The sequence below is a fragment of the Myxocyprinus asiaticus genome, chromosome 24 (assembly GCF_019703515.2).
Source record: "Myxocyprinus asiaticus isolate MX2 ecotype Aquarium Trade chromosome 24, UBuf_Myxa_2, whole genome shotgun sequence".
Taxonomy (NCBI): Eukaryota; Metazoa; Chordata; class Actinopteri; order Cypriniformes; family Catostomidae; genus Myxocyprinus; species Myxocyprinus asiaticus.
Window position 1 is genome coordinate 6,764,714 of NC_059367.1, and position 27,337 is coordinate 6,792,050.

Consider the following 27,337-nt stretch of genomic DNA (forward strand, 5'->3'; position numbering starts at 1 on the left):
TAGCATAGTAACCATGTTTAATTTTGTGGTTACTATGATTTTACTACAAAATACCATGGTGATACTATGGTTAATGTAGTAAATCCATGGTAAATATTTGTAAGAGAATGTTAAGTTTTGGGGTAGGGTTTGGTGTAGGATGTCTATGGGACTCTAAATAAACACAAACCTGCTGCAATGATGCCCCTATACTATGGGCCTTATTTTAAAAGTGCTAGCACTTAACGCAGTGGTATGCAGTAAGTCATAAGCACAAAGTCAATGGGCATAGCCATGAAGCTTTGGTATTTTCGTGCAAGCTTGGCTAAATCTAGGCGCAAGTGAGTTTGGCGAAATTATGTGTGCAAAATGCACAAGTGGGCTGTGTCAAGTGCAATTTAATTAGCTGAGGTTCTTCTCTGGTAATTGCAGCATCTGCATCCTATTATATATTCAACTCCCTCAAGCACCAAAGATATAAATAAAGACAGAACATTCATAAGAAGTTAGTAGAGTAAAAACTGACTGTATGCAATAAATTAGAGGGATAGAAAATGGAATTACCTCTTTTGTGCATTAACAAAAGAATGTCAGGCATATTTCTATGACTGGACCATTGGATTTACGCTCCATTCAATTAGAGAATGCAAGTATTATTATTCATTTTCATCTACTGACACACAAATCATGGCTAGTATTAACAGTGATTTTTATCGGAACACACTTTTACCGGTCGATTTTGATATTGAAAAATTTAATTAACAAAAAAATTTAACCAAGAATATTTCTAAATTCAAATAACACTTTAAACAAAATCTAATCAAAATAATGAAGAGGTAAAAAAAAATCATACCAAATCCAAACATGTTACTCTCTTCAACATCTTCCACCGGCCCCTTTTGCAATGACTTAATCACTCTACGACAACAAGTGGAAAAATACCAATACAAATTAGATAAATACAATTGTAAATATAATCAATAATAATAATAATAATAATAATAATAATAATAATAATAATAGAAATATAAACCATGATATTTTTAGTTTAACACAAATCTAATAAATGTATGTTTCAGAAAATGGCTATTGTCTTGGACATAATTTGTTGTTCCACTATAGTTTAGAGTTTGGATATGAACTTCATTGCCACCTGCTGGTGGAATATCCAAACTGCAAATGCAGAAACTAAATTTAGAAATGTGCACTTTGTACATTTGTGCAGAGGTGGTTGTGAAATGTCTTAACGCAATGACCTATTTCTCAGGAAAACAGTAGTGAATTAGTGTAAATAGCATCTTTTGCTAATTGCACAGTGCAAATAAACGCTGTCAAAATGAATACGTTTGCTTGAGGTGCGTACATTTTTTTTTTATTTTCGGTAAGAAAGTTTGCACTTAAACTAAAATGGGAACATTGTAAGCTCAGCAAAAAAGAAATGTCCCTTTTTCAAGACACTGTATTTTAAAGATAATTTTGTAAAAATCCAAATAACTTTACAGATCTTTATTGTAAAGGGTTTAAACAATGTTATCCATGCTTGTTCAATGAACCATAAACAATTAATGAACATGCACCTGTGGAATGGTCGTTAAGACACTAACAGCTTACAGATGGTAGGCAATTAAGGTCACAGTTATAAAAACTTAGGACACTAAAGAGACCTTTCTACTGACTCTGAAAAACACCAAAAGAAAGATGCCCAGAGTCCCTGCTCATCTGCGTGAACGTGCCTTAGGCATGCTGCATGGAGGCATGAGGGCTGCAGATGTGGCCAGAGCAATAAATTGCAATGTCCGTACTGTGAGACGCCTAAGACAGCGCTACAGGGAGACAGGAAGGACAGCTGATCATCCTCGCAGTGGCAGACAACGTGTAAAAACACCTGCACAGGATCGGTACATCTGAATATCACACCTGCGGGACAGGTACAGGATGGCAACAACAACTGCCCAAGTTACACCAGGAATGCACAATCCCTCCGTCAGTGCTCAGACTGTCCGCAATAGGCTGAGAGAGGCTGGACTGAGGGCTTGTAGGCCTGTTGTAAGGCAGGTCCTCACCAGACATCACCGGCAACAATGTCTCCTATGGGCACAAACCCACCTTCGCTGGACCAGACAGGACTGACAAAAAGTGCTCTTCACTGACGAGTCGCGGTTTTGTCACACCAGGGGTGATGGTCGGACTCGCGTTTATCATCGAAGGAATGAGCGTTACACTGAGTCCTGTACTCTGGAGCGGGATCGATTTGGAGGTGGAGGGTCCATCATGGTCTGGGGCAGCGTGTCACAGCATCATCAGACTGAGCTTGTTATCAACGCTGTGCATTACAGCGAAGACATCCTCCTCCCTCATGTGGTACCCTTTCTGCAGGCTCATCCTGATATGACCCTCCAGTATGACAATGCCACCAGCCATACTGCTCATTCTGTGTGTGATTTCCTGCAAGACGGGAATGTCAGTGTTCTGCCATGTCCAGCGAAGAGCCCGGATCTCAATCCCATTGAGCACGTCTGGGACCTGTTGGCTCTGAGGGTGGGGGCCATTCTCCCCATATATGTCTGGGAACTTGCACGTGCCTTGGTGGAAGTGTGGTGTAACATCTCACAGCAAGAACTGGCAAATCTGGTGCAGTCCATGAGGAGGAGATGCACTGCAGTACTTAATACAGATGGTGGCCACACCAGATACTGACCCCCCCTTTGTCCAGGGACACATTATTCCATTTCGGTTAGTCACATGTCTGTGAAACTTGTTCAGTTTATGTCTTAGTTGTTGAATCTTTTTATGTTCATACAAATATTTACACGTTAAGTTTGCTGAAAATAAAAGCAGTTGAAAGTGAGAGGACGTTTCTTTTTTTGCTGAGTTTATAAGTTCTGAATAAATTCCTTGCGCATCAACAAATTAAAGCAAATTTGTCTCAAGTCATGTGACTGAATAATTCACTTACCATAACTGCACTAACCATCGGATGAACATCATCGCTGTGCATCTCAATTGTTGCTGGAGCCAAAGCCTGTCATCAAAATGATTGCCTACTATTACCTCCCAGAACTGGCTGAGTGTTTTGTCTGTTCATTCTTAACCAGAAGTAATTTATTAAATTTAATTAATGAGCAGTGGCTTCCATTTGCATAATTTTCCTTGGAAGTGATGATTTTGTTCTCTTAAGCACAAGGGATGGAAACGCTGCTTTACTCACAAACTGTTTTGAGATATTTGGATTTTTTGCATAAAATGAGAAATTTGATACCTCAAATCATGCAGCTTGTTAAAGACGCAAGTCTTATTACTTTTTAACAATAAGACTTACGATTTTCACCCGATTCTCACCAAGTTCCATAGACCTACATCGGACACAAGAATTGACTTCAAAGACATTAGCCATCTTCCAGTTCATAATTTATTTATTTATTTTAAACACTGGACCTTAACACTTAGTTTACTAATCTTAAACCATGACATGCACTGCATATAAATAACTAATATTGGCATTATATTGATGCTGGTTAGCCAGAGGGGAACTGGCCCCCACAGTGAGCCTGGTTTCTCCCAAGGTTATTTTTCTCCTTTTGTCACGGGTTTAGGGGAGAGGTAAGGACCCAAACGCAGAGTTCAAAACCAAAAATACTTATTGATAATCAAACTTCCACAAGGGGGAAACAAACTACCCCGAAGGGGAAAAAGTAATCCAGGGAATGGCAGAGGGGAAACAGGACCAACCGGACCGCACAGGAACAGGAAGGTGATCAGGGTAAACAGGATACAAGCACACATGCAGAACTGACTAGAGAACAAGACGAATAGGGAGAGAATCAAGCGGGTTAAATGAGGGTAGGTGTAACTTATGAAACAATGATGAGCAAACAAGGAGGCGGGGTGTGACGTCAGACCGAGACTGCTCTCACAAGCAGGCAAAATATCCGATTGGCATGATCGCCAAGACAATGAGGCGATATACACTCATGCCAATCGACAAACAAGACGAGAGCAGACATTTGTGTGAGAGTTTGGACACACACACACACACACACACACACACGACACCTTACCGAAGCGATCAAACCTCAGCACAAAAATGAAGACAATGAGCGCAACACGCATCCGCTAGAGACAGACAACGAGTATGAATGTCCGGGTCCCGACACAGACCAGAACCGAACTAGACAGGAAGTCAGAACCCAGACATCATACTCCAGACATGAAACACATCAGACAAATAAGCGCGCGTTCGGGAATAAAACAGGGGCTGTCAGACCTGTCAGACCAAAACCCAGACTGACAGAGAGAGAGGGCCGTGACACCATTAACCAACATCTTATGGAGTTTTGTGTTCCTTGCCACAGTCACCTTCAGCTTGCTCACAGGGGTTCTAAATAATTAATTCTTTAATTTATATACACAATTTACAATCATATTTAATCAAACTACACAATGAGCACTCTTTTTTAATGCATGATTTTCTTTAAAGCTGCTTTGAAACGATGTATGTTGTGAAAAGCACTATACAAATAAAAATGACTTGACTTGACTTGACACAAGCCATATTAAGGGACTAGAATATCATAGAGACTTGGTGGTGAGCTCTTTTGACTTTGGGTTAGTAAGCGACCATTCAGAACACCTTTGCAACCACATAGAAACACTCTTGCAACCTCCCAACACACATTAACCCCAAGGAATCTAGTTCTTCATGATATTTAGGGGAGATTTGTTCAACAGAATAGATCAAATACTAAATACAAAACCACAAAATGTGAGTGGAGGACAGCCTCGGCGCATCTTGTGGTGCTGTAAACCTGGTCAGAATGAGATTAGGGGAAACAGCCTTTGATGTACTGATAAGACAATATGGGATCCTTTGCTTTTGATATGCAATGCAACACACATGCTCTTGTGTTTGCATATAAATGGAATTGGCTGTTGTCCAACAAATCAGGAAAGGAAATCATGGCCTCAATATTAAAATAGGGTTCCAAGCATTATAATATAGTGTAAAATAATATATGCATAATATAATATAATGTAGTAATGTTAGTTAAAGTTCGAATTGAAAGTTATTATGAAGTGTTACAGAGAAAATCTAGATTGTCTATAGAGGAAAAGGATTTCAGAGGAGAAAATTTTGTTCTGTAGGTGTTTAAAACATGATTTATGTACTTGTGTTGTAAGGTGTTGCCAAGAACCATTGAAGAACATTTATCTCTATTATCTCCAGGCAACTATGTTATGTTGAAGTACAGACTTCATCATATGCTTTGTTTTTCTACTGACTCTTCCATTTGCCTGCCAGTGTCGTAATCAAAGGAGTTCACCTGTGAAAATGGGTGCGCATCTGACGTCACAGCGATTCCATTGACTCATAGAACTTTGAATAAGTGCAATATTCACTGCCTGAGAAGAAATCCTATAAAATCCTTTTATGATGTATGTCAATATAACTTTGTAAATACGACATTTAATGACTTTTAGATCATATGTTACTCTTAATAGTATATTACACAGCTATAGATTGTAAAATTAAACATTTCTTGTTCTGTTTGTTTTTCAGTTAGCTTACATTTGGAAATATGTGCCACAGAATTAGCCTACTGAACCACAATATTACAAAATATTTCACATATTTACACACCTTATCATCGTATATGCACACCAGCTATTATGATGGGAAAATAATTGTGTAAAACCAACTTTGCTAAAACATTACATGATTGTTTTGTTTTTTTTGTGGTGTAGTGGACTAAAGCACTGAACTGGTAAGCGGAAGGTTGTTGGTTCAATCCCTACAGCCATCACCATTGTGTCCTTGAGCAAGGCACTTAACTCCAGGTTGCTCCAGGGGGATTGTCCCTGTAATAAGTGCACTGTAAGTCGCTTTGGATAAAAGCGTCTGCCAAATGCATAAAAATGTAAAAAAAAATGTAAATAAACATGTTAATTAATTATGTGAAGCCAGTCAAGTTATTGTCATATCTATAGTGCTTTTCACCATTTCAAAGTTGTCGCAATAACAAACAGTTACCCCCTGGGGATTATTTCACGGGCAAACTAATTTGATTATGACACCGGTCACAGTGAAATACAAGGGGGGAAAATTCCTCTATTTTCTGTAGAGGAATTATATTCTTTTTCATTTAAATGTTTGAAATAAAGATGTTTCTAGAAATGATCTGTTGTTGCTCTTGGTGCAGTCTAGGGGTGTCACCCTTCCCACAGGAAGTGCTAAAACTGCCTGGGAAATGTCAGCTGTGAGGAGCGAATGTGTTATAGTGTGAAATCTACCCAAAATAAACTTTATTATTTATCATAGTCTCAATTATTTCATGTCTTTAAGCAAAGACAAACTTTCCATAGATGATAAGTGCAGATGGGTAGTTGACATTAAATTATTTTAAAAGGTGGCATAATATAGTCCACCTAAAACTATTGTAAACAGCATTTTGCTAATTAATTTAGTTACTATGCATGCAGCTTTTATGACCTCATATTAGTTGAGAGACTACATGGAATATTTGAACTTTTAAAAATGTATTTTTCACACAGCAAAACCATTTCAAATGACTAGGCAAAAAAGTGATTCAAATGGTGAAAAACAAACATAACCTAAAATCTATACTTTCCTTATACATTCATGTGATTTTTAACCTAAAACCATGCTTGCTTTCATAATTTTATTTGACAACATCCACATTTGACCTCAATAATTAAAAAGCTGCCATATAGACAATACTTGCTATCTGCATCTACACTGACGAGTGTTAGTTTGCCACTCTGTGTTTAGGTGTCACAGTCTCTAATCCATATGGCTCGTGCTGAAAAGCTTTTTGACAGGCTCCTGAGGAAGGGAACGTATGTGCAGATGAATGTTCCCACTCATTAATAAACTCTTGTGAACAAGAGCTGATGCCTGCACTGTGTGAATTGTCAGTCGTGACTTCAGTGGCTCAAATCAAATGCATAAATTAAAAGCTTGATTCATTATAGCTTAGATTTACACCACTGTAACTAAAACTATTTGATGCATTGTTTTAAAAAAATTTGTGAAACTTTTTAGCTAGAGACTTTTTAACATGTACATTACATCAACAAATGTAAATATATTAATGTATGTGGATAGTTTACACAATCACAATATGAGGTTAAAATGTATATGAATGTATAAAGGAAATATAAATGTTTATATTTTATATTTATATCCTGTCACTGTTACTTTTGGCTTGCTCACTGGAAGGTTTGTAAGGCACTATTTTTTGTAAAGCTAATTTGGATTAGCTAATTAAGTCCTTTTTTACTATAAATTCTCCTCCTTGCCCACAAAGTATGCTAATCGCCCAAAACAAAAGATGAAGAATGTGAAAGTGAAAGTGGAGATTTATGGTAAAAAAAGGACTTAAATATTTATCTGTTTCTCACCCACAACTATCATATCGCTTCTGAAGACAGATTTAACCACTGGAGTCATATGGATTACTTAAATGCTGCCTTTAAATGCTTTTTGGACCTTCAAAGTTCTGGCCACCATTCACTTGCATTGTATGGACCTACAGAGCTGAAATATTCTACTAAAAATGATAGAGAAAGCAAAATGGTAGCAGAGCAAAACGGTGCAAATCACTTATAGAACCTTTACATACAGTAGATTGCAGTTAAAGAGATTCACCCAAAAGTGAACATTTTGCCATCATTTACTAACCTTTGTGTTGTTCCACACCCGTACTGACTGTTTTTATTTTTGTGGAACACAGACATTCTGCTTAACATCTCCTTTAATGTTCCTTGGGAAAAATAAAGTAATGCAGGTTTGGAACAACATGATGGTGAGAAAATTATGACAGAATTTTAGTTTCCAAGCCTAATTCTGCTGTTGCTTTTCCAGGCAGGTTCTGGAGGCTGCAAGGAAGTCCAATCTGACTGGTCACTTCAAGTTTGTTGGATCAGACAGCTGGGGTGCCAAAAGCTCTCCAATCTTGGACCAGGAGGAGGTGGCTGAGGGTGCCGTCACCATCCTACCCAAAAGAGCATCTATTGAAGGTTTGCAATACATAGAGTTTCATCCTAAAAACAGTGCGCATCATACTCTTGAGTTCTTTAATAATCTAACTCTGAAAAATTGGCCATTCCTCCACTTTTTGCTAAGGGTTTGACCAGTACTTCACCACTCGATCCCTGGAGAACAACCGTAGAAATATCTGGTTCGCTGAATTCTGGGAGGACGACTTTAGGTGCAAACTGACACGTCCAGGTATCAAGATCGATCCGGAAAAGAAGAAGTGCACAGGTGAGAGCTCCTGATAGCTAAGAGAGAAGACTTTTGCAGGTTAAAAAGGGATGATTCACCCAAAAATTAAATCCTGTCTTTATTTACTATAATTTTTTTCTGTGGAAAACACAATAATTTATTTTGAATTTTTAAAGAATATTCATGCAGCTCTTGTCCATTCAATAACATAGTGACAATGTCTGTCAAGCTATAAATGCAATTTTACAAGTTTTTTATGCCAAGCTCTGAAATTTCATTCATATCCAAGTTTAGATTCGAAAATAGCATGTCGAGGCTTCATACCAGGTTTGACATCATTAATGCCAAAGGCCATTGTTTATTTCATATGTCATAACCAAATGTGACACGTCACTTTGAAAATGCAGAATAGAGAATGGCATTTGAGGGCTGCAGCCGAGGAGACATTTTCAGTGTATAACGAATTAAATTGTGTCATGTTCCTAAAAAAAAAAGAAGTGGTGAGTACCTACCAATTGTGGTCCGAGGAGGGACAAACCACAAACCGGCGACAGGGTGTTGGTCGCCCAAGGCTTATCGATGCACGAGGGCAACAAAGGCTAGCTTCTTGTCTGAACCGACAGAAGCTCTACTGTGGCACAAGTCACAGAAATTTTAATGATGGTTACAGTAGAAATGTGTCACAACACCCAGTGCATTGCGTATGGGGCTGCGTAGCCACAGACTGGTCAGACTGCGCATGATGACCCCTGTCCACCGTCAAAAGTGCCTACTATGGGCATGCGAGCATTGGAACTGGACCTTGGAGCAGTGGAAGAAGGTCACCTGGTCCAGTGAGCCTGTTTTCTTTTACATCACGTGGACGGTCATGTACATGTGCGCTGTTTACCTGGGGAAGTGATGGCACCAGGATGCACTGTGGGAAGACGACAAGTTGGTGGATGGAGTGTGATGCTCTGGGCAATGTTCTGCTGGGAAACCCTGGGTCCAGCCATTCACGTGGATGTCAATTTGACACGTGTCAGCTACCTAAACATCACTGCAGACCAGGAACACTCCTTCATGGCAGTTGTATTCCCTGATGGCAGTGGCAACTGCACACATTGTTCCGGAATGGTTTGAGGAACATGATGAAGAGTTCAAGGTGTTGCCCTGACTTACAAATTCCCCAGATCTCAATCCGATTGAGCATCTGTGGGATGTGCTGGACCAACAAGTTCGATCCATGGTGGCTCCACCTCGCTACTTACAGGACTTGAAGGATCTGGTGCTAATGTCTTGGTGCCAGATACCACAGGAAACCTTCAGGGGTCTTGTAGAGTCCATCACTTGGTGGGTCAGCGCTGTTTGGCGGCATGTGGAGGACCAACAGCATATTAGGCAAGTGGTCATATTGTTTTGGCTCATCAGTGTAGAATATAGAGCATATAGTCAAGGGGACTATTTTAATCATAATTTCATTGTTTTATTTGTGTTTTTTGTCCTTTTTGGAGCTTGACAGACATAATAATTATGAACTGTTGTTGTATGGAATATTGTGGGTGAAGATTCTTTAAAAATTCATCTTTTGTGTTCTACTGAAAAAATGACAGCATACAGGTTTGGAATGACATTAAGGTAAGTAAATAATGACAGAAGTTTCTTTTTTGGGTGAACCATTCTTTTAAAAACTCTTGTAACTATCTCCTTGTATTAATTTTACCCATTTTTCTTTGTCTTGTAGGAGAAGAACGGATCAGTCGCGATTCCCATTACGAGCAGGAGGGAAAGGTGCAGTTTGTAATTGATGCAGTGTATGCCATGGCTCACGCTTTGCACAACATGCATCAGGATCTTTGCCCAGGAACCACAGGCGTGTGTGATAAGATGGACCCGGTGGAGGGACGCTTGCTGCTTAGCTACATCCGCTCCGTCAACTTCAATGGTCAGTCAACATCACACAAGATCATCATCACCAAAACACAAGACCTGACTGGCATCAGCAATGGCATCAGGTTGGATGCCAGTCGTTTGAGTTCAAAGGATCAAACCAAACCCCATAGAGATTGCTTTTGTTTTGCCTCAGGAACATTTGGTATGACCAAAGGAAAGAATTCTATCACTATTTACTCACTCTCGTGTAATTCAAATCAAAATCAAATCAAATCACATTTATTGTCACACAGCCATATACACAATGGCGTGTGAAATTCTTGGGTGCAGTTCCGATCAACATAGCAGTCGTGACAGTGATGAGACATATACCAATTTACAATAACATCAAATTAACACAACACAATTTAAAGTCTAATATACACATAATTGCACACAACAATATACAAATAATAACACACTGTACAGTATACAATACGCACAATATAGATACACATTATTCAATAAAAATAAAAAAGTATATATAGTAGTATATATAGAATGTACAGTGGGTTGTATTGTACTGTATTGACATTCAGGCTGTCAGTTGATAGTCAGTTGTTAAGAGAGAATATAATATAATAATAATATAATTTATGACAGTCCGGTGTGAGATATAAGAGTAAGGGTAATAAAGTGCAGTGCTGATGTATTTTGATCGTGGGAGATCAAAAGTTCAAAAGTCTGATTGCTTGGGGAAAGAAGCTATCATGTAGTCGGCTGGTGCGGGTCCTGATGCTGCGATATCGCCTGCCTGATGGTAGCAGTGAGAACAGCCCATGGCTTGGGTGGCTGGAGTCTCTGATGATCCTCTGAGCTTTTTTCACACACCGCCTGGTATATATGTCCTGGAGGGAGGGAAGCTCACCTCCGATGATGTGTCTGGCAGTTCGCACCACCCTTTGCAGTGTTTTGCGGTTGTGGGCTGTGCTATTGCCATACCAGGCAGTGATGCAGCCAGTCAGGATGCTCTCTACAGTGCAGGTGTAGAACCGTGTGAGGATGTGGCGGTTCATTCCAAACTTCCTCAGCCGTCTCAGGAAGAAGAGGCGCTGATGAGGCTTCTTCACAACGACTTCAGTGTGGACGGACCATGTGAGTTCCTCAGTGATGTGGACACCCAGGAACTTGAAGCTGCTGACTCTCTCCACTGGTGCTCCATTGATGGTGATGGGACTGTGTTCTCTGTCTTTTCTTCTGAAGTCCACCACAAGCTCCTTTGTCTTACTGACGTTGAGGGAGAGGTTGTGCTCCTGACACCAGTGTGTCAGAGTGTGCACCTCCTCTCTGTAGGCTGTTTCATCATTGTCAGTGATCAGACCTACCACCGTCGTGTCATCAGCAAACTTAATGATGGCATTGGAGCTGTGTGTTGCCACACAGTCATGTGTGCACAGGGAATACAGGAGTGGGCTGAGAACACAGCCCTGTGGGGCTCCATTGTTGAGGGTCAGTGATGAGGAGATGTTGCTGCCTATTCTAACCACCTGGTATCTGCTTGACAGGAAGTCCAGGATCCAGCTGCACAGCGAGCTGTTTAAACCCAGAGCCCAGAGTTTCTCATCTAGCTTGGAGGGCACTATGGTGTTGAATGTTGAGCTGTAGTCTACAAACAGCATTCTCACATAAGTGTTCTTTTTTTCCAGGTGGGAGAGAGCAGTGTGTAGTGTAGATGCAATGGCATCATCAGTGGAGCGGTTGTTGCGGTAAGCAAACTGCAATGGGTCAAGAGAGAGAGGCAGCACAGAGCAGATGTAATCTCTGATTAGTCTCTCAAAGCATTTGCTGATGATGGGGGTCAGAGCAACAGGACGCCAGTCATTTAAGCAAGTTATTTTTGATTGCTTTGGAACAGGCACAATGGTGGATGTTTTAAAGCATGTGGGGACTACAGACAAAGAGAGGGAAAGGTTGAAAATGTCTGTAAAAACACCAGCCAGCTGGTTTGCGCACGCTATGATGACGCGGCCCGGAATGCTGTCTGGGCCCGCGGCTTTGCGGATATTCACCCGTCAGAAGGATCGGGTTACATCCGCTACAGAGACGGAGAGTGAACTAACCTCTATAGCTTCGGCCGCAAGAGCTCTCTCCACGAGGACGATGTTATTTCCCTCAAAACGAGCATAAAAAGTATTTAGCTCATCCAAGAGAGAGACAGCGGTGTTCATGGCGGAGTTTTTATTCCCTTTAAAGTCCGTGATGATGTTAATTCCCTGCCACATGCTTCTAGAGTTGGTGGTGTTAAACTGTCCTTCAATCTTGTTCCTGTACTGGCGTTTTGCTGTTCTGATCTTTTCGGAGGGCATAACTGGCTTGTTTATGCTCCTCCGCGTTCCCGGAATTGAAAGCGGAGGTCTGCACATTAAGTGCCGCGCGAACATCGCTATTTATCCATGGTTTCTGATTCAGATTGATCCGTGTTGTTCTGGTCGGAACGACGTCCTCCATGCACTTTTTGATGAAACACATTACGCTATCAGCGTAAACCTCGATGTCGTCATCAGAGGCGGACCGGAACATCTCCCAGTCCGTGTGATCAAAACAGTCTTGTAGCATAGAGTCTGACTGGTCCGACCAGCACTGGATCATTCTCAGTTTCTGCCTGTAAGCGGGCAGAAGCAGAATGGAAGAGTGGTCCGATTTGCCAAATGGTGGGCGGGGGAGGGATTTGTAGCCATCCCGGAAGGGAGAGTAGCAATGGTCCAAAACCCGGTCCCCTTGTATGTTGAAACTAATGTGCTGGTGGTATTTTGGTGTGACTGATTTGAAACTGGCTTTCTTAAAGTCCCCGGTCACAATGAGTGCGGCCTCAGGGTGCGCGGTTTCCTGCTCACTTATAATCCCGTACAGTTCCTTGAGTGCCCGGTCTGTGTCGGCTTGTGGCAGGATGTACACAGCAGTGATAATGACCGCTGTGAATTCCCTCGGTAGCCAGAATGGTCGACACAGAAGCATGAGGAATTCCAGATCAGGAGAGCAGAAAGACTTGATAGAATGTATGTTCCTCTGATCACACCAGGATTTGTTGATCATAAAACATACACCACCACCTCTGCTTTTACCTGAGAGGTCTTTCGCTCTGTCCGCTCGGTGCACAGAGAACCCCGCGGGTTCAATGGCAGAGTCTGGAATCTCCGCAGATATCCCAGTTTCTGTAAGGCAGATAATGCAGCAGTCCCTTGTATCTCGTTGGAAAGAGATCCGCGCTTTCAGCTCGCAGAGCTTGTTATCCAGAGACTGAACATTTGCCAGTAGAATACTGGGTAGCGGGGGTCGATTTGCGCGGCGTGCAGCCCAGACAAAGGGCTCCGCTTGTGTGTTTGTAAACAGCGGGTCGGCATTGAGGAATTTGAAGTCTGGTTTACGGTGTGAAATTGCTGAACCAATGTCCAAAAGTGTTTGTCTGTCGTAGACAATAAGGCAGGCAACATCCAAGACAAAAAACATAAGAATTGTGAACAAAGCAAAAAAACACTGCCATGTTGTGTCGGAGCTCGCAACGCAGCAGCCATACTCGGCGCCATCTTGAGTCCTAATGCCAAACCTGTATGACTTTCATTCTTCAAAAAACAAAACAAAAGAAAAAACATAAAGTGCCTTTTAAAATAGTGTTGTATGAGGAACAGACCGAAATTTACATTTTTCATTTAAGATCTGCCCCTCCACCATAAAGGGGTGTGCCTGAAGCCAAATACCTAATTCGTATAATCACAAATAATGGCTTCAAATCGATTAACAAATCCTCTTGAATAATAGAAAAACTATTTGCTGATTAATGATCTGACCAAAACAAGTGCAGAGCAACATTTTTAATTAACATTGAGCAATGTTGCACATCTCCGTTAGCTTTAGTGGAGATGAACTGTGCACAAAAAGACAAAGAATGTCTACTAAAAAAGTAAATAGGGTCAAATTTGATTTCACGTTGACTATAAATTTAGCATTTGCTCATGGCTTGACAGTACAGGTGTGGTCTGGTAGTTCAGTACAAATATAGTTTGTAATTTCTTGGTTTTTCTGCCTTATCCACTCATCCAAAACTCTGGCAAGTAAATCCACCTTTACTCTGAGGTTCTGAACTTTTCCATGAAAGAGTTCCCATTAAAGCCCAACACATACACACACACACCTCTTTCAGTGACAAATTTGTTGAGAGCTGGCCTGGAGGGATTCGGCTGAACAAGCAATATGCATTATTGTGCAGAAAAAAAAAAAAAAAATCCTGAAAATAATCCCTTATTTTCACCCTAGAATTTCAAATGAAGTTTGCTTTCTTCCTGTAAAGGAAAGTGCAAACCAGGAAAGGGAAAATCCTCATCCTTCATCAGAAGTACAATTATGAGTTCTCCCTGAGTTACAGGAAGTGATCTGATGACTAATCCGAATGCACACATTCAGAATGACAAGGAGTCTTGCAGCCAGGGTCCCAAATTAACCCTTGCCAAGCTCCAAATAAGAGAAACTTTGTTTAAACCTTGAATGAAGATGCAAAAGCCCCCCAATAATGTCTAAACATCCTTAAAACAAGATAGATGTACTAAAGAAGCAACAATATGTTAGATAATAAGACTTGTTTTCAGAGAATATATGTTAAATTAAGTTTATTTTTCTTACCCCACTTATTTCAATTAAATCATAAACCACACTAGATTTTGTTCAGTCTACCCAGATAGCAAAATTATCTTGGCCCGGATCTGGCTGCATTCCACCTGCGAGTTTGGCCCACATACCGCGTGGAATGATGGTCAAAAATTGGCCCAAAAGCCACTTACTGAATACAAGCCATATCCACCCCAGAAAGAGGTCAAAACTCAGCCACACTTATCCTGTCCCCAGAGCATATAGCCATAATTGGAGTGGTGGTGGTGTAGTGGACTAAAGCACTGAACTGGTAAACAGAAGGTTGTTGGTTCAATCCCTACAGCCACCACCATTGTGTCCTTGAGCAAGCCACTTAACTCCAGGTTGCACCAGGGGGATTGTCCCTGTAATAAGGGAGTAAGTTGCTTTGGATAAAAGCATCTGCCAAATGCATAAATGTAATTGGACCACAACTGTGCCAGATTCCCCAGAAAACAGCCAAACAATTTGCTGCTGTTGCACCACAACTCAGCTGTAACTTATCCTGTATCCCTAGAAAGCAGCTGTAATTAAACCACAACTATGCCAAAATCTTCTGATGTCAGCTAGATAACAGCCTTAACATTACTAAGCCCTATATGTAGTGCAGTATTGTCAAATAAGTGGCAAAAAAGCACGTGTAGATTTTTTTTTTCTTTTTTTTTCTCAGGTTTAATACACTCAGATGTCATACATTTGCCAACAATTGCAGCACTCATGGAAAAAAAAACACATATTGAAATCTTTACATTAATGTGAAAATATATAAAGGATAAAAAAAAAAAAAGCTGCAGAAAGAAAATATAACAAAAGCAACAATAAATGTAAAAATTGTTCAACATAAAAAAAACAAAAAAAAAACAATATCTAAAGAAAATGATGAACAATCAAATGATGAACAATCAAATAAGCTGAAAAAGACAATAGAACTGAAAAAAGCAATACATATAAATACAAATTAGAAATAAAAAAAGTTTGGAAAAAATGAAATGTTAAACTGAACTGTTAAAACCTAACAAGTTCGTAAGCTATCATTCAAAATAACGGTTTTGATATTAGAGTTTTCCAATATACTGTATGCTCACATGCAAGGTCTTATTTACATTTATTCATTTAGCAGACACTTTAATCCAAAGTGACTTACAAATTAAGAATACAGCAAATGTGATTAAAAGACATAAAAAAGACATAAACTCAGATATAGATTTTCAAGTGACAAAAGCATTCAAACATGTATAGCCCTTTGTTGTAAATGTTTGGTTTTTAGTGTTTCAGTGTTCTATTCATCTTCGAGCAGAGATCAGTTTCGTCTGTAAAGAAAAAAAAAACACATTTAAAAAAAAGAGCATACATCCAAAAAACAATCAACGTGGTTCAGAGTGATCCAGCAGATGGAAATTACCTCAATAAATCAGATGATTTGTAGAAGGAATAACAACTTTAATTTGTAAAAATGTATAAATTAAATAAAAATCAATATAAAGATGAATATTGAATAAATGTAACTATACAGGAATAAAATGTTTGATTATAAATGTTGAGTAAATAAATCTAAAGATATACCTAAGGACTAAGTCCTGGAACAAAACTAATAATACAGAGTTTTGTCTCGTCTAAGGAACTAAGTAAATGAGAAAAAGTCAAAGTATAGATCTGAGGCCTCAGAGTTGGAGTCAGATGCGGAGAGCAAAGTGTGAGAGAATAGTCTGCCACCCAAAGATTCGTAAATATCTTTAATACCCTATTTGTACATGCACAAAGCACTTCCTTTCTAGGTACCAGAGTTCTGCATAATGTTAGGCAATAACTCAGGGTGGGTGTCAGGTCAGGGCGCTCTGACCTACTGAGGTGCGAAAGCTGTGGTTAAGTCAAAACGTCCAAAACAGACCCCCTTGTTGTTTGCATGTTTGTTCTAGCTAGATATCGTAAATTACTGAGCTCAGCAAGATGAGTAAAGCAATCGAGACATCCTGTGTCTGTCTTGAGTGCACAAAGTTTAGACAATAAAGAATAAAAACCAGACACTAAGGTCTATCTGAATCCGACTCAGAGGTCTCTGGAGGTCATAGAGTTTACACGAACTCTCATATAATGTGATACAAAGTGAACAACGTAATATTCCAGCATACATGTTGAATATAATTGAGTACATTGATGGTATGAATGTATAGAGAAATGAGTACATGAACGTGGATATATGAATATGATTGCATAACTGATTATAAATGATTTCAGGTATAATATCATAAAAGCAAATGTATAAAATAAAGAAAATCATCTGGCCACATGCATTACAACTTGATGGTCATTCTGACCAATTATCAATTTCTGTCATCTGATATGAAGGCATTAATAAAGTGACGTGTTCATATGACGATATAGAATTACATATTTACTGAATTAGGTGGTAAGTTCCATGCATACATAATATCTAAAGAAATTTACTTCAGGCTTCAATGAGAAATGTGCATGCTCAGTTTTGTAAACCATCTAACAGCACTATGATAAAGGGCATCGGGCCATCCCATCAAAATTAATTGCAGTGTTTGTAAATTTGTACTTAAAAGAATGGATGAACGGCATGTGTAAAATGAGAAATACAAATAAACAACTCACCTTATGTAAACTCCGTTCTGAGCTCCGCTGAGTCCCTTTGTTTGTAGGACGTGGTGGTACAGTTTGGTGAAAAAAAAAACAGTTTTTTCTAAAAGCAAATGGGCAAAAAGAGAGAACAAAAATATTAAAAATATATTTCCTGGGAGGTCACGTGACACCATGCGAGGATCGGACGTGTGAACGGCGAGCTCTGCGCACTTTGCTAGTATTAATACTTTTAATGACATAAACCGGTGAGGTTTGATACACTCTGTTACATAACTGTTCTAAGAGGACAATATGTCAAAGAATTCAAAATCCTCGGGCTCTGGAGACATTAAAAGTCTCTTATGTGCTCAAGCTGACGGCCCCGAGTAGGCCGCAAGCCCGGGAGTCGACTTAGTCAGGGATGTGCAGGAAATGCGGCGAGAGATGCTGAACATGTCGGCAATGCTGACGAAGGTTGTTGCTGACTTGGAGGATCTTGCTGTGATACATCGATCGATCACTGCCATGGAGGCGATGTTCACTGATGTGGTTACAAGAGTGGGGGATGTCGAAAAACAGATCGATTACCTGGAGTCATCGGAGAGGGAATTATCTGCTAATCCGCTAGCGACCAAGGTGGATTTAGAGCATGTCTGGTAGAAGTTGGAGGACATGGAGAACCGTAGCCGGCAGAATAATGTCAGTATCGTCGGAGTTCCTGAGGGCGAAGAGGTACAGGATATGGTGAAATTCCTGGATGAGCTCCTTGCGAATCTGCTCGACATAGTAGGCCATAAGCTGGAAATTGAGCGAGCTCACAGGGTTCCTGCTCAGTGATCCACGGAGGAAGACAGGCCCCAATCAATTCTGGCCACATTTCTGAGATCATCCGATAAAGATCTTGTGTTACATGAGGCGAGGTGTAAAGGAAGGCTTTCTTGGAAGAACCACAGCATTTTCTTGTTCCCAGACTTTGCGAATTTGACAAGAGAGAAAGTGATCTATTCAAGGAATGAAAGAAAATTTTACATCAACGGAAGGTCGCTTTAGCACTGATATTCCTGGCCAAATAGAGAATAGATGCTAAGGATGACCGTAAAACATTCACATGCCCACAGTAAGCGATGTCCTTCATAAAGTCAATGGAGTAAGTCTTATTTACTCTTATTTATCTTATTGTACTCACATTGCAATCGAGTGGACCAGCTCACTGAACATTCGCTTGACTGTTTGAGGAATCTGCGTGCTTTTTTTGTGCTGGTTGATTTTGTAGAGTGTCACACCTTCAGGACAGTTTTACGGATGAAGCTACATGCTCTTTGTGCTTATTCTCCTATTGGCTGGAGTTTGTTTTGTGGAGTATTTCTTGCAAAGTCAATGGAGTGAGTAAGTCATCTTGTTGCACTCACATTGTAGCCGAGTGGACCGGCTCACTGAACATTCGCTTGACTGTTTGAGTAACCTGCGCGCTCTTTTTGTGCTGGTTCCGCCTAGCAGCTGGAGTTTATTTTGTAGAGTGTCACATCTTCAGGACAGTTTTATGGATGAATCTACACGCTCTTTGTGCTTATTCCACCTATTGGCTGGAGTTTGTTTTATAGATTATCTTTTGCTGTGTAATTCTGTCTCACAAAATTTGTATAGAAACACCGGACTTGAGAAATCCGACGGCAAAGCTGTCGCTGGGGTTCTCGTAGGCGTGCGTGGACTGTTTGAGTTTGGAGGGATGGACACCAGTTGGCGCTGTCGTGCACGGGGTTAATGCACATGTTTTTCTTTTTCTGTTTGTTTGGTTCTGGGGGATGTTTGGGTTTCCCTCAGTGAAATCTGCTGGTGGTGAAATATTTACATCAGCCATTGATATTAATAATGCTTTTAAAGAATTCTATCTTGATCGTTATAGTTCCATGTCTTTGTCTACTGAAGAGGATATTAGAAACTTTGTGGAACCATTAGAACTTCCTAAACTGACGGCTGAACAAAAAAATTATCTTGATTCTGAGATAACCTTGGAGGAGCTTGGCGAGGTAATTAAGTCTGGGGCCAGATGGCTTTGCCCGCTGAATATTTGAGATCTTATACTACAGAACTGGCTCCACTTTTGCTAGAAGTTTATATGGAATCATTAAAGAATGGGAGCACAGAGATGTCATGCAGACAGACATATAGATAGATATATAGATAGACAGACAGACAGACAGACAGACAGACAGACAGAAAGACAGATAGATGGCCGGATGGACAGGTAGATAGATAGATAGATAGATAGATAGATAGATAGATAGATAGATAGAAAGATAGATAGATAGATAGTAGACAGACAGACAGACAGACAGACAGATAGATAGACAGACAGACAGACACCCAGACAGACAGGTTGATTGATTTTTTTCCGGTTGATGAACATTTCTTCATCCTTTGTTAGTACAATGAAGTAGCTTACAATACAGCATTAAATACAGCATAAAAACACTGGGTAGCCCCTCGATAGCCATGAATGGCACCTTTAGATAGATGGATGGATAGATGGATAGATGGATAGACAGATGGATGGATGGATAGATAGATAGATAGATAGATAGATAGATAGATAGACGGGCGGGTGGGTGGATGGATGGATGGATGGACAGATGGACGGACAGAGAGAGAGAGAGATAGATAGATAGATAGATAGATAGAGAGACACACAGACAGATAGAGAGACAGACAGCGTTATGTGGGCAAGTTCAAAGTTTTAAGTTATTTTAAGACGACCCTATACCTGCAGGTCGAGAGAAAGCCACGAAAAGTCAGGAAAATATTTGTGAACTGATGTAGCGCTGAAGACGGAAATTTGCAAGTACTGTCTATCAAAGTGGCATAGGAAAATGGTCTGCACTTATATAGTGGCTTTTTTAACCTTAATGGTTCTACAAAGCGCTTTACACTGTGTCTCATTCACCCATTCACACACACACTCACACACCAATGACAGCAGAGCTGCCATGCAAGGTGCTAGCCTGCCATTGGGAGCAACTTGGGGTTCAGTGTCTTGCCCAAGGACACTTTGGTATGTGGAGTCATGTGGGCTGGGATTCAAACTGCTACCCCTGCGATTAGTGGACAACCCACTCTACCTCTATAGTCCATTTCTTAATAAATAGAAAGACATTAGTTCAGCATGATGAATAATTGTCAGCTTGACTAATTTAATGATCTTATCTGTTCTGTGGAAAATATTATTTTTCACAAATATATGAACCTTCAACCATGGCAACCAATATTTTATGCAAAATACCATAGTTAGGCTGCTGCAGTTATTGTTAGGCTACTATAATTTGTAATTAATACTGTATCACTTTCAAACTGTGTAAAATGCTTGCAGATTTTCCTGACTAAAAGTTCCCACCAGGTATGTTAATTTTTTTATTAAAGGTGCAATATGTAACAGTTTTCATGTAATATTCACCTTTTTTTTTTTTTTGAATCTATGATTGGCTTATTTACCAAGCATATTAAAATGTTCAATAAAGGTGCAAAGGCTTTAAAAAAAAAACAGTTTTACACAAATTATGACATTGTGTTCTCTTGTTTTTTGCTAATGTAATATGAATGCAGTTTCTCTTGTGATTATCAGGTAGCGCTGGCACTGCGGTTTTGTTTAATGAAAATGGTGACGCTCCTGGGCGCTATGACATCTTTCAGTACCAGATGACCAACACCACCAGTCCAGGATACAGAGTTATCGGCCAGTGGACCAATAACCTACGACTCAATGTAAAGTGACTTAAATTGTACATTAGTACATTTTATTGAACTCTTATACTCTGTTAATTATGGGTGCATTCTAATGGTGTTTGGGGACAAATGTCTGTACTGTGTAATTTTCATATAGAATAAGAACATTTTATGATACATTCACTTCAGTGGAGATCAATATTTCTCAATTGCATTCATGGAGAAAATATGAAAGATGTGTTAGGGGCAGACTTTTTAAATTACAATGACATGAAATTACATCTATAATCAGTAGATGGCTGCAGAGGTCCACTCATTTGCCTGGTTGTAGCAAACTGAAGTTTAGAATTTTTTTGGTTGGGGTGTTTTGAAGTGTCAGTTTTTGCAGTGATGCCACATTATGATAGCTGACCATGGTGTTACAAATAGAAGACTTAGAGTAAGATTTTTGTTATCTATCAAACATCCTAATTCAATAACTCAATAGAGTAAATTAATAAAAAAAATGTCAATAAAAACAACAGCAATTAACAGGAATGAACAGTAAAGGTGCAGCTCCCACCCCTAAGCATAACCTTTCTCACAGTGTCTCAATCTCAGCCTTTGATCTGTGTGTGTGCGTGTGTGTGTGTGTGCGTGCATGTGTGAGCATGCTTGGTGTGTGCTAAGTATTATTGTCTCACCCTTTCATTTCTGTGTGTGTGTGTGTGTGTGTGTGTTCTCCATTGTGAATGTGTTATAGTCTCACCTCTTTATTTCTGTGTGTTCTGCATTATGGCTAATTTTATTTGACAAATTCTATACAAAATGCTCTCTGATATAGTCTCACCTATTCTTTCCTGTGTGAATGTGTGTGTGTGTGTGTGTGTTTAAGCACATGCATTCCGCATTGTGGATGTGTTATAGTATCACCCCTTAATTTCTGTGTGTGTGTTCTACAATGTGGCAGATTTATTGATTTTATTTGGCAAATTAAAAACCAAAATTATTTTTGTCTCACCCATTAACTTCCTATGTGGGGTCCATATTTTTTCCCCAATTTGGCATGCCTAATTCCCAATGCGCTCTGATTCCTCATAATGGCTCAGTGACTCGCCTCAATCCAGGTGGCGGAGGATGAATTTCAGTTGCCTCTGCTTCTGAGATAGTCAGCCCGCGCATCTTACCACACAATGATGAGTGTGATTTTTATGTCACACCACCACACCACCAGAATCCAGCGCAATTTTGTGTGTGTGTGTGTGTGTGTGTGTGTGTGTGTGTATAGATAGCAAATGTAGGAAAAGTCACCAAACCTAATGCCACTGAGATGTCTTCTGAGATGAAGAAAATCATGTTTTTTGAAGAAGCAAAGTTCAAAAAGGTCACTTTTGACCCCAACACTACATAAGGGTTAAACCAGTGGGATCAAAAATGAGATCAGAGTTGTACATACATAATGCATAATTATACTATAATTATTAAAGATAATAATGTATAATTAGGCTCCGTTATGTTCACGTAACCCTGATCAGACGCAGATTACTCACAGCAGAGGATTTAATATCCGACAGTGATCGTCTTGTAATGTATTTTTGATTCAGTGCTTTGGTGACTGTAAAAACAGCACATAAAAGGACTAAACTTAAAGCATTAAAGAGACGAAAGTTCTTGCAGAGGGTTTTACCGCTGACTATTATTCACTTTACAGCATTGCAAGCTATCATTAGGCAAAAACGCTGTCCAAGAAGTTGTGTCTCTCAATTAATATGAGAATTGCGTCTCCCATTAAAACCACCTCCTCTTAAATATTAATGTTAGTAGTCGTCCCCACTAATCGATTAGTCAGTTGTTGGACGACTAGTCCATTAGTGGCACATCTCTAACGAACAGTAGGGTCTAAAAGTCTGAGACCACATTTTTATTTGCATTTGTCCCTTCTATTTTTATTTGCATTTAAACCTGGAAATTTTGCAACATTTTAAAGAAAGGAAAGTTTTAACATGAAATGAAAATGAAAAATATATATATATATATATATAGATTATGCACTATTTCTAGGTCACTAATCAAATGTAAATACATTTGTGACACTGACCATTTTAACATCTTTATTCAGATGGTCAGATTTCCTTGCTTCCACTGAAACACACAAGATGCTCTTTGAAACATTCTCAAATAATGCTGTATAACACGGATCATCAGGTTTTGTCCATACCAGCGTGAGTGAACGCTGTCATTAAAGCAAAATTGGGAATATACTATACGATAACTAAGGTGGTGCGAAAGGCCGATAACCGATTAATCTACCGATAGTTTTAAAAATCTATAAATAGAATGTTAAAAATATTTCTTGTTCTTTCTATACTATGGTGGACAAAGACGAAGAGTCCAAAATTATTAAAATTCCAGATGCAGTTTTTTTTTCCAACCAAAATCCCAATAATGGCCAGAAAAAAATTACGATTTGGTGCATAACACAGGACATGTTAGTATAAACAAGCCCAAAACAAATAGGGGACTCTCATTTTAAAATGATGAAATGATGAAAAAACTGTCTGCAACTGTCTACATAGATTTTTGCCGATAACCGATAGTTCCAAAAAGCAACTATCGACACTGATTAATCAGTAAAACCGATATGTCGGTCTACCTCTGGAATATACCAAATATTAACAAATTCTGAAATTCATGTACATTTATCAATCCAACTGTTTGCCAACTGTTTGTTTCATCATCGTCATCATAATCGTAATAATAATAGGACTACTACGTACTACTGCTAAGAAATATAATTTAACTTGTCAAATGCATTATCACAAGTGGCCTCAAATTTTTGGTCCCTTCTAATGTTCATTAGCTGGTTTAAGCTAATTTTTGCAGTTAAATAGCTTAACAGACAGTTTGTGGGCCTTTTTTTTTAATAAATATTTGTCCTGTTTCATCAGGTGGAAGAGATGCAGTGGACCGGTGGCTCCCGCCTGATTCCAGACTCCGTGTGCAGTTTTCCGTGCCATTCGGGTGAGAGAAAGAAGATGGTGAAGGGTGTTCCGTGCTGCTGGCACTGTGAGCTCTGTGACGGGTATCAGTTTCAAGCCGACGAGTTCAACTGCGAGATGTGCCCTTTCGACATGCGGCCAACGCCCAACCGCACGGCCTGCCGACCCACCCCCATCATCAAACTGGAGTGGCATTCGCCCTGGGCCATTATCCCTCTGTTCCTGGCCATTCTGGGCATCCTGGCCACCCTGTCCATCATCATCACCTTCATCCGCTTCAACGACACGCCCATAGTGAGAGCTGCAGGACGTGAGCTTAGCTACGTGCTCCTGACGGGTATCTTCCTTATCTACCTCATCACCTTCCTCATGATCGCCGAGCCGGGAACGGTGGTGTGTGCATTTCGAAGGATGTTGCTCGGACTGGGCATGAGCATTACGTACTCGGCCATGCTCACCAAGACCAATCGCATTTACCGCATCTTTGAGCAAGGCAAGAAGTCTGTCACACCGCCGAAATTTATCAGCCCCACTTCGCAACTTGCAATTACCTTCGTACTAATCTCAGTACAGGTGAGTATGGAGTAGCTGTTTATTAAAGGCTTGAAGCCATTTATTTATAATCTTATTGTCATGTTTCCTGCAGATGAAAAATAGAATTTTTCTTTATTCCAATTCACATACTATCCATTCTAAACATCTAAATTTGATACTTTGATAAGCTCCGTGCCCCTTGGCCACTGTTGCTCACTCAGACAAGCATTACTGAAGGAATCTGAATCTGAGATATCCGTGAATTATGTGATTTATGTGAAAAATTAGCTTATCAAGTGGTAAAACTTGAATGAGGCGTGATATTGCAAAGCATTTTTATCAGATGTATTTCGCTAAAGAAATTGTTAAATTACGTAGTCACAATTTAAAAACTGCAGAGACTGCGAATCAGAAATCAAAAAAGCTTCATTTGATCACGATTACACCTGATAACATTAGTCATGAAACGAAATTTGTACCATGGCAGTGAGTATTTCTATATTAAAATTATTTTGAAATTCTATTTAGAAACTTGAACACAGTACATATACAAGTACTTCACAATGCACATAAAGATTACAAACGTATTTCAAGTTTTATCTTAGATTATTAATATTATTGTGTAAGAGGTTTGTTCAATTATACAGGTATGTGTGGTAGAAAGAGTAGAGATGGTCTTATGTTTTTTGAGTTTGTTTTTAAACTATAAATAATTCTCATTACCGCAACTTACTTATCATTACTGAAAGAAATAGTCTAATAATATTAATATTAATAATATCTGAAAATATTAACAACTAAAATCTTATAATTAATTTTGGCCTGGGTTTTGTGTGTTGCAGTAATGAGAATTTTTCTGAACATGCTCCAGAAAATGTTTTCAAAAATGTTGAAAATGTTAAAATTGATTGATCTTGATAATACTGTTTACTAGGGATGTCCCGATATCTTTTTTTTTTTTTAGAACGAGCATGAGTACCGATACTTCCTTTTCCTTTTTGCTAATACCGAGTCCGATACCTGATTTTTTTTTCTGAATTTCATATCAAAAAAATTTCATCCAAATGGTGTTCAAATAAATTAAGTTATTAAAACTTTAATCAAATGAAAATAGAACAATTAATTTTCAATATAATATTGTATTATTTTTTATCAAATGAAGTGCTTATATACAGAACCTCACAGCACAATCCAAAATACAGCTTTTGAGTTATTTTTGTGAAAAAAGTGCTGCATAACAGAGCATCACAGATGTGAGATATTGCTTAAATATAATACAATTACTACTGATTTATTATTATAATTATTATTAGTTATAGTAGTATTAGTAGTAGTAGTATTACAGTGAATATTACATACTGTAACTACAGTAGTGATCTATTACTACCATACTGTTTTCCATTTAAATTGAGCTTTAATTTTGTCCGAAGCTTTTATTTTGAAGCCCTTTCTGTTTCTGTGTGTTTTTATGGTAGCTTCTCAATTCCTGAAAAGCGGGTCGGTACGTGACCCAATGTGATTATCAAACTGCAAAAGGCTGCTATTTAATTAAATAAATATGTAGTCTGTATATGCCTCACGCTACAAAGTGAAGTAGCACTCTGCTTGCAGTCATCTGCTACAAACAGAGCGTGCGATACTCATTATTGTATTTTCCGTGTTTGAGCCAAGGAGCTCTAAAAGGTATGAGCAGACAGTGTCGGCAAAACACCAGCTCCACACATTCACTACGAAGTGCGCAGCACATGCAAACTATATATTTATCTCATTAATTGCAGCCTTTGCAGTTTAATAATCACACTATTACATAATGTAATTTTAATTTGTGCACTGAATGTTTACAGAATGACATTCGTACGTGAAGTGGTATGGGTTTTTGGTAGCATTTTTACGAGCAAGAGTACATGAGCACGGTATCGGACCTGATGCCGATACCAGTATGGGTGTCAGGACATCCCATCGGTTTACAATGATTTCAGACCTCCCTTTTCATGTTCCAAAAGAATAAAAAATTGTGTGATCTGAACAAAATCAAAATTTTGTGAGAATTACAAACACAATTGTTCCTTACTTCTCTACTACATACTTATGGTACTGTGAAAATGAGTACTGTATCCTGAATCAATGTGGCAATCAATTAATGGTAAGTTTGTAACCAATATTATTTTTGTGGTAATGCTCACTAATAAATTAAGTCCTGCAGGTTAAGATAGTAGAAATGCCTTGTTGGAACACCAGCACACCAGCATCGCGTGTTGTGGACTAGCATCAAAACGCAACATATGCTGGTGACCAGCTATGCTGTTTCTTTTAGGTTCATTAGCAGTATAGAGCCTCTGGTTATGGTAACTAAAGCAACTATAATGTGGATGACTTTTGAGGTTTTGTCAAAAGCAGTTTTCCTGGCAGGCAGATTCTCCAGTGTTTGGACACTGTGCAGAAGCTGATAAGCTCCCTGCAAACCTCATCATGTTGAGTGCTCGAATTCACTCCGCTTGTACCAGCAAACGCAGCAGCCACGCTAATGTGCAAAAGCAACCCTTTCAGCTTCAGTCATGGCTATAAATGTTTGAGCAATTTACGGGTGAAAAGAAAGCCCCATTCCTGCTTTATAAATTTCATCCGCTGATAAACACCTTTTTCTGCGATATAAACTGCTGATTTGAACTTTTACAAAAGAATATTTAAAACGCCTTTGTAGTTCGAGCAAACCCCAGAATTATGTGTATGACTCACTGGAAACAGCGTGCGGTGGAGACGAGATTAACAG

At 39.3% G+C, this 27,337-nt stretch overlaps 1 protein-coding gene across 1 annotated transcript in view; it reads left to right on the forward strand.

Annotated features, from left to right (window-relative positions):
* The window catches only part of LOC127415019 (metabotropic glutamate receptor 6-like), a 93,048-nt gene that overhangs the window by 45,865 nt on the left and 19,846 nt on the right, over window positions 1-27,337 (forward strand). The window contains exons 5-9 of the mRNA XM_051653475.1: window positions 7,862-8,016; window positions 8,123-8,263; window positions 9,948-10,148; window positions 20,955-21,094; window positions 23,983-24,606. Of these exons, the coding sequence (XP_051509435.1) occupies window positions 7,862-8,016; window positions 8,123-8,263; window positions 9,948-10,148; window positions 20,955-21,094; window positions 23,983-24,606 (1,261 nt within the window). The remainder of the gene's footprint in view (window positions 1-7,861; window positions 8,017-8,122; window positions 8,264-9,947; window positions 10,149-20,954; window positions 21,095-23,982; window positions 24,607-27,337) is intronic.